The 8,188-nt window shown below is 67.1% G+C and overlaps 1 protein-coding gene across 3 annotated transcripts; it reads right to left on the bottom strand.

The window, feature by feature from the left end:
* Nucleotides 1-365: 365 nt before the first annotated feature.
* Nucleotides 366-7,078, bottom strand: GATD1 (glutamine amidotransferase class 1 domain containing 1; the record flags this gene model as incomplete). 3 transcript variants are annotated; one of them, XM_082844657.1, is made up of 8 exons in its annotated part: nt 366-2,183; nt 2,266-2,377; nt 2,546-2,639; nt 3,342-3,436; nt 4,346-4,453; nt 4,819-4,924; nt 5,377-5,453; nt 7,001-7,078. In XM_082844657.1, 8 exons carry the CDS (start codon nt 7,062-7,064, stop codon nt 2,177-2,179), a joined length of 663 nt encoding a protein of 220 aa, XP_082700783.1. The 3 variants fall into 3 exon arrangements, with proteins under 3 accessions (XP_082700783.1, XP_082700784.1, XP_082700782.1); XM_082844658.1 differs by lacking the exon at nt 366-2,183 and having other exon boundaries at nt 2,262-2,377; XM_082844656.1 differs by lacking the exons at nt 366-2,183; nt 7,001-7,078 and adding an exon at nt 6,308-6,422 and having other exon boundaries at nt 2,262-2,377.
* Nucleotides 7,079-8,188: the final 1,110 nt, after the last annotated feature.

Here is an 8,188-nt window from a genome sequence, read left to right as displayed (position 1 = left end):
GGCTGGGCTTGTTCCCCACGGCTCCCTGCAGGTGAGTGGGGCTCCTGGAACCCCCGTCTGCTGGCGTTGGAGCAGGTGGCTGGGACTTGCGGTTCTGAAGCTGCCACCCTCCCCAAACGCAGGGGCAGTGCTGAGCAGCCGGGTACAGGTGCCACCCTGGGCCACACCCCTCGGGCCACCTAGCCTGCCCAGGCTGCCCCCCCATCCTGGTGCTGAGGGGGTGGCCTTGGGTTGGGTGCCGTAGCACAGGGACCTGCTGAGGTGGGCAGGGCTTCTCGCCCCCAGCCCCCCAGCTGCCTGGCCAGGTCTGGTCAGGGGGCTAAGGCTTCCTGCAGCCCCCTCCCCCGAGCTGATCAAAGGGCTGTGTCCTAGGAGGGCGTGGAGGTCTCAGCTCACCATCTTGCCTGGCCTGGGGCCTCAGGATGGAGACTGTGGATGCCAGTGACGGACATGAAGCCCGCCTGCTCACAGGTACAACCCTGTGCGGCCAGCACCTTAGAACATGCTTGTCCCCCGATCTGCCCCCATTCCCAGCCACAAATTACCGGCCCACGCTGAGTTTTGGGGTTTTTCGTATCTGTCTGGTTTCCTTTGCTGAGCTTGCTTCCAAGGGTCCACCGCATGGACGTTAATACCGTCCAGTAGTAAGAATGCTCCTTTTATGGAAGCTACAGCTTATCGCGAAAAACACCACAGATGTTCACGCACTGTTTTTGTAGAGTTGTAGGTCTTTCTTTCTCTTGGATAAACCTCAGGGTCTATTTTAAACACCCCGGGAATGTGGGGAGCCCCCGGGGGCACAGGCACCTGCACCCACCCAGTGGCCACCCCAGTGCCCTGGACCTGGCATACCCAGGACCAGCCAGTGGGGCAGACTCAGAAAGCATCAGCGACCAGGGAGCAGGGCTGTGGAGGGGCCCCCGCAGAGCCCGCCTGGGTCTTGGTCTGCACAGTCAGAAGGCGTCATCATTTGAAAAAAACTTTTTGTCCAGAGACGTCCATGACTCCGTGATGTGGCGACTGCAAACACGGGATGAACGATGGGGCTGCCTAGGCCCCATGTGTGCACAGAGCAGGCCAGCAGGTGGCAGGGGCCCTGACGCCGGGAGGTGCCGGACAGAAAGGAGCACGTGGGAGCATCGCCTCCGACTCGGGCGCCCTGCTTCCTCCTCCTTTGTCCTGAGGGGTTGGATGCGGCAGAGCTAGTCAGGCTGAGACAAGGATGGTGACACACGGGGCCAGAGCGGCTCCAGGAGGCCCCAGCCAAGGGCCACAGGCCAGGACAGGTGCCCTGGGGAAGCTGGAGAGCCTCCAGGCTGCACTGGGACTCGGCTGGCTGGACAGCCACCTGCCATCCCCAGGACTGTCCGCCGCCCCTGCCAACCCAGCCCAGCCAGCCCCACTCAAGGCCTCCTTCCAAGTGGAACTCGGCTCCGTCACATCCACCTTGAAACAGGCAGAGCAGCTGCAAAACCAGGCTCGGCCGTCAGGACCCGAGGCCACCTGGGCAGGGCCGTGTGTTGTATCCAGAATTAAAAGTGTTTCTCAACATCAGAAGGGACGTGGTGACACTGCAGCATCCACCCCAAGGTCCATCCTGGCCTTAACACGGGGTCTCCATCACATTTGAAACCGTGCACTAGGCAAGGGTTAGGGTGAGAGCAGGTTCTTCAGCAGCAGCCAGCGGGCCCCTCCCCACCCAGCCCCCACCAACGCCCAAAGGCCTGGGGAGACCGCAGGGAGGCCTGGGAGGAGCCTCAGCACAGAAGCGGGACCCTGGGATCCCAGCCGGCAGCCACCCAGCTTCCAGGAAGGCTCAGCCTCTGACCCCCCCGCCCCCGCCAGGGTGAACAGGGACGGGCAGAGGAGTCAAGACCCCAGCCCGGACCCCACAGCCGACCCTCTGCGGGGCACTCAGAATGCTCCAGGGCCACCCGGCCGCCAGCGGGCCCTCGGTACTCCCCACCCCTCCCTGAGGAGACTCTGCAGGGTGGGGGGCTCAGCCCTTCCCCCAGAGCCTTCACCCCTCAGGGAGGATCCTCAGAGCCCCCAGCAAGCCAGGCTGGGGTGTCGTGCAGACGGGGTTCCCGGAAGCCTGAGAGTCCAGCTGCCTCTCGGGACACCCGGGACATCTGGAGGTGGTGGCATCCGCTGGCGGGCTCAGTTCGGGGCCACCTCACTTCCTGCGGGACGGAGGCCAGGTCAAGGCAAAGGGGCCAGTCACAAGGCAGCGTCCCACCTGCCACCCAGGCCAAGGCCCCTCACCGGCTGCCGCAGAGGAAGAGCAGGTTCTGCACGGCCGGGACGGTGGAGCTGGCGTTCTGGCCAGTGACCAGGTGGCGGTCCAGCACCACGTGCACGGCGTCAGGCTCGCTGGCTGCAGGAGACCCCCGGGGGCTCAGGCCTCAGGCCACGTGCTGGGCCAGCTCCTGAGACCCTCCCGCACCTGCCCTCCCGGGCCGGGGACTCGTGGTCAAGGGCTGGCCCCCGAGGTCCTTTGGACACTCAGCCCCTGCAGGCGGGCCTGGCCAGGGCCCCCACTCACCACTGAAGCAGGCCCCCGCGTCCTTCACGAAGTCCTCCACGACCAGGGGCAGGTGGGCGAAGCCGGGCGCCCGGACGAGCTCGTACACGGAAGGCTGCGGGGAAAGGGCACCCAGGCTCAGGGGGCCACGCCTACCACGTGGGGGCTGCTGAGGGTGGAGGGCCCGCAGCAGGGGCCGGGGCTGAGGCTCTCCCGCCGTGGGGTGGCCTGAGGTGACAAGGCCACCGTAGGGCGGGAGCTGCCTGTCACCGCCTCGCCCAGCATCGGGGCACACGGGTGACCAGAATGAGCCGGGCAGGTGACCTCAGGGCAGAGCCCTTCAACGAGCAGAAGGGCTGGGGGTCGAGCACAGAGCCACGCGAGGGGTGGTGACCGAGGTCCCCCCCAGAGGAGAGCCCCTGCCCCTCTCCTCCTGTCCTCTCCCAGCCACCGGCCAGGCCGGCCCCGTGCAGCCCCTGCACCTAGGCCTCAGTCCTCGCCCGGCAGATCCCCCCAGACCTGCCCCAGGACCCGGACTGGCTCCACGTCCAGCCGGGCCCTCTGCCCAAGTGGCGGCACCGCTTCCTGGACCCGAAAGGAGTGACATACTCAACAGGCATGAAAAGGCCCCGAAGGGCCCCTGCTCCCCACCCCTGCCCCATGCTGGTAACCAAGAGCCCCAGCTGGGCAAATGACTGCTGCCCCCACCGGAGGGGACCCTGGGCCCCCCAGCAGGCCCCCAGCCAGTCCGCCTGCTCTCGATGCGTGTGCACATCTTCCATACCCATCCACAGCCCAGCACCCCTGCAGCACTCACCCCCGTGACGCTGTAGCCTTGGAACACCCAGGACCTGTCCTCATTGGTGGCACAGCAGAGGGCGGCAACGCCGTGGCCCACAGCACAGATGGGCTCTGGAAGCAGGGCCAAGGCCAGAGTGAGGCACTGGAAGCCGCCCAGGCCCCTGCCAACATTTCCACTTCCCTGGCTCCCCTCCCCAGATACAACTCAGAACTAGGATTTGTTTAGAACCCAGACCCCCTCAAGTCGTTCTCGTGGCCAAGAAACAGGTACAAGGAGGAAGTCGGGTGCCAGGCCACCTGTCACACCGGAGCGCCACCACCCTCTGCCCCGCAGAACCACCCGCCTGGCTCCAGGCCCCGACCTGGCCTCTAGGCACCGCGGGGCAGCCCGCCTGGGAGACGGCCCCTCTGAATGCGGCGGGGGGAGGCCCCTGGCTCTGAGGCTCCCTCTCAGGGCAGCCTGGCATGAGTGCGTTCCCACGGCTGAGGCGGCCCAGACAATCACTGCCTGGGGACAGGAGGCCCCGTTCCCACCAACAGAGGACACGCCCTAACGAGCGTCCCAGCCCCATCGCAGCCACTTGCCCATCACCGCCAATGCCAGGCCAGGGCAGCACGCCACGTCTCCACAGAGCAGAAGTCCTGCCAGCCTCCGAGCCCAAACCCCACCGGGAACAAAGCCAGCATCCTGCCTGCCCATCTGGGAGGTAAGCATCCCAGCCACGAGCCCCCGAGGGAGCCAGGCAGAGGGACCACAGGGGCAGCGGCCTGATGGGCACAAAGTCGGGGAAGGAGGGATGGGGAAGGGATGCCCGTCCTGAGTGTGTGTGTGTGTGTGTGTGTGTGTGTGTGTGTGTGTGTGTGTGTGTGTGTGTGTGTGTGTGTGTGTGTGTACACATGCCGTCTAAACTTGTCCACGCCCCTCACTGGGCATCTCCCCGCCTCTCCTCCCTGTTGGTGGAGCCCCGTTTCCCACGAATCTGCATACACACCCCAACCCCAGTCCTGGGGGCCACCTACTGCTCTCGGAGCGGAAGTGCTGCAGGATGCGAGCCAGGGACCCGCTGCTGGCCAGGTCAGCCAGGGCCCCAGGACAGCTGGGAATCAGGAGGGCGTGGTACCGGGCACCTGGCGGGAGACCACAGCCCAGTCAGTCACAGACAACGAGGTCGCCAGCTGGGAGCAGGCCCTACACGGCCACCAGCCCAGCTCCTCTCTGCTCCTGCCAGCCACTGTGTCACAGGATTGTGTCACTTACCCCCACGTGGGCTAAGGCTCCCGAGGCTCCCAACCACCTCTGTGTGCCCGCCAACTCCCTCCCCCAGCCCGAGCTGGAGAACTCTGGCCACGGGACGCAGGGCTGGACACGGCCCCGGATGGCCACAGTGCTTCGGGACAAGCCCCTGGATGCTCCAGGAACAGAGTGAGCGAGCGCTTTGGGGCCATGACCCCAGCCGGAACCACCCCCCACCCAGGCCCCCCAGGCCCCGCACCGTCGATGGACTCGAGCTTGGCGGGGCTGGCGTAGGCCTTGAGGCGGAAGTCCTGCACCCAGCGCGCGTTGCTCTCGTTCACGTCCACGAAGTCCATGGTCTTCCCCTGCAGGAGCCCAGCATGAGACGCCCCCGCTATTGGCTCAGGAAAATGCTGACAAGGGCTGGGACTGACAGCAGTGCCTCGGGACAAAGGCACCCGACCACCCAGCCCCTCGGCTTCCTCGCCACACCCAGCCCCCTCCTGCCCCTGAGTGGCCTCAGTCTCCTGTCTATAAAGTGGAAGCAAGTGTCCCACCCACTCAGGGTGACCCTTGGTGCAGTGAGAAACACCTGATGGGTCACTTCTGTGACCCTGAGTTCCACACCATCCAGGGCCGGGAAGTCCTCCCAATGGTAGGTCTGTGCCACCCTCACTCACACGTGACCAAAGGTCTCAGAAAATGGGGAACAGAACTAGCTGGTGCCACCGGGGTCCCGGGCCCTCAGCCCAAGCTGGCTCCCGGCTCCTCCCAGGGGGTGGAACACTGTCCTGGAGGAGAGGGTGGCTGGACTTACCCCGGGGGTGGCCACCTGCAGATTGAAGGCGGCGCTGGCCAGTGTGAAGCAGTGGAGGAAGGACTGGGCTGACACGCCTGCGAGGAGATGCAGCCCGGTGGGTGCAGGGCTCCTCCCGGCCCCGGACCACCCTGGGGAGCAGCCCTGCACCCCATCTCACCCCGGGGCCCACCCCTCCCATGGCTGGGGTAGCAGCCCTAGCCCCCCTGGCACCCCGAGGGGGGCTGTCTCCCCAGCCTGACCACTAAAGGCCTTTCCAGAAGGCAAACCCATGCATGAGGTTCCCTGACACTCTGCTTGTCTACGCACCGAACCACAGGGGCTGGGCACCAGCCCCACCCCCGATCGCAGCCACAGAGGAGCGGCAGTGAGCGAGGCCTGTGGCCGTGGAGGTGGGGCCGCAGCACGTGTCAGCAGGAAGCGCGGTGCACAGGCCGGGGGGGGGGGGGGGGGGGGGGGACGCTGGCTCCCTTCCTCACCGAGCTCGCGTATCCCGCCTACCGCCCCGGCCCCGGGGCTGCGTGCAGCCTCTTCTGCGCATGCCCAGTCCGAAGGCTCCCGGCCACTGGGGGCCGAGGCCCCCCCACCAGAGACGCCTGCTTCTAAAGGGACGTGATCTGCATCCCTCCACCTTTATTTAGTCGAGGGACCCAGTCCCGAAACCTCGCCTTCACCTTTATTCACTCTTACAAATTAATACACATTCATCGTAGAGTCCACAGATTGGGCAAAGACGGTCTCCCCAGTTCTGCCCAGTTCCTCCAGCCCTCCCACCCCCACCTGCTCCGCCCCAGGCTCCCCTGAAGGGACTCTGGAGGGCCCGCTCGTCCTGCCCACGGAGCGCAGGAGCCTTGTCAGCGCTGTGCCCCCACCCCATGTCCTCAGCATCCCTTCCCCGTGGCACAGCCAAGCCAGTGCGACCCCTCCTCACCCTTACTGCACTCCGACCAGCCACCTACGTCTTCAGGACTGAACCCCACTCTCGATGGCTCACCCTTGAACTCCCCATGCGGAGAGGGGCGTCCCTCAGTTCCTCCATCCCTCATTCTGGGGACAGCTCAGGGGCCCTGGGGCTCAGCACACTGTGACCCCATGACCCGCGGTCCTCACTCCCTCGCCCACCTGGGCAGCTACAGAAGTCAAGGCGGGAACAGACTCGGACCCTTGGTCCCAACCCTGGTTCTCCACCTCCCGCCGTTCGACCTCGAGCTCATCACTCCTCTGCGATGCAGGTAGCAAGGGGAGGACCCAGGAAGTGCGCCAGCCACCCTCACCGGCTCGTTCCTCCCCTGCTGACCCTGAGCACCCGGGGGCCTTGGGCGAGAACCGGGCCCCACCAGCCACGGCGCCCGCGAGCCCATCGGACCCGTCCCTTCCCCACCCTCGTCCTCCGGGCCGTGTGCCGGGCCGGCGGGCAGCGGGGAGGGTGCGGGGAGGAGACACCACTGCCCTCGCCGCCCCGCCTCCCCGGCTCCCCCAGAGCGGCGGCCCGGCGTACTGACCAGACCCGCGGCGGGCCGCCATCCCCGGTCCTCGACTCCACAGAACCCCGGCCCGGGCGGAAGCATCCGCGGCGGACGGCCCCCGCCCCCGCCCCCGCCCGCCCCGCCCTCTCGAGCCTCACCTTCGGCGGCGCCGCTGGCCACGAGGAGGCAGGCTGGCCGGCTCGGGAGCCGCTCGGACGCCATGGGCCCAGCCACGGCCTGTGCGGCCTGCGCGTGCGCGGAGCGTGCCAGGGGCAAGGTCAAGGGCCGCGGCGGCCTGGGGGCTGGGCTGAGCCGCGCCGGGCGCATGCGCCATCCCGCCTCCCGCCCCGCCTTTCCCTCCCAGCCCTGGTCCGGGTCGGAGTCCAGGTCAAGGTCCGCCCGGGCCACTCCTCTGACGCCGTCCGCCTCGTGGCCCAGGCGGGCCCGCACAGAGGTCTGAGCTTGGGCGCGGGGCCGCAGGAGAGGCCTCCGAGGGTCTTCTCGGGCCAGATCCCTCAGCAGCCCTGAGCAGCCCCCTGGCCCGACTCCTAACCGTGGTCAGGAGCACAGTTCATTCCCCTGCCCAAGCCCAGTCCAGGGCCGCGCAGGCCAGCCTGCGAGGGTACGGGTCCCACGTGGCATGTGGAGTTGGGAGGCGCACCCTGCACAGAGGCAGCGGTGGTGGCATGGGGCCTCACAAGCCAGAAGCCTCATTCTGGGTCTGGCAGTGGCCTGCCTCTCCGTGTCTGCCCCCGGGTCCAGTGGGGAGGACGCACACAAGATGACCTGTCATGGTGACTGGGGTGCCCCCCAGGTGGGGTTGCAGTCTCGCTGCCCCTTCCTGAGTGGGTTCCCATCCCAGGGGGCGGCCCCTGTCCCTCACACCCCACCCCCTGCGTTTGAGGTGGGGCCTGTCACTCAGGCCTGGCCTCGGGGCCCACACCTGGGCCAGGTGGCCGTGCACACCCGGGGGTGATGGCGGCTGCTGCAGGGGAGCGACTGGCAGGTGACTCCTCCTCTCAGAGCAGATGCAGGAGGGCCTGGGGACCAGACAGATCTGCAGCCAGCAGCCCAGGCCTGGTGACTGTCTCCTGGGAAGGATCTAGACCTGAGAGGTTGGGGCTCCCCCTTCAGAGCCCCCACCCGTCCTGCTGAGCCTCATCCCACAGCTCTTGCCCTGGGTCACACCTGAGGTGTAGGCTCACCCACCTCCCCCTGGCATCATCTACATGCTATTCAGGTACCTCCTTGTCCAATAGCGCCTGGGTGGGGCAGGTGAAGGTGGGGGAGGCCTGGGGGCTGGGCACAGGGGCTCTGCTGTTGGGGGTTGTGACACCCTTGAACCT

The sequence above is a fragment of the Leucopleurus acutus genome (assembly GCF_964270905.1).
Source record: "Leucopleurus acutus genome assembly, chromosome: 8".
NCBI lineage: Eukaryota > Metazoa > Chordata > Mammalia > Artiodactyla > Delphinidae > Leucopleurus > Leucopleurus acutus.
This window is presented reverse-complemented; position numbering and strand designations above follow the sequence as displayed.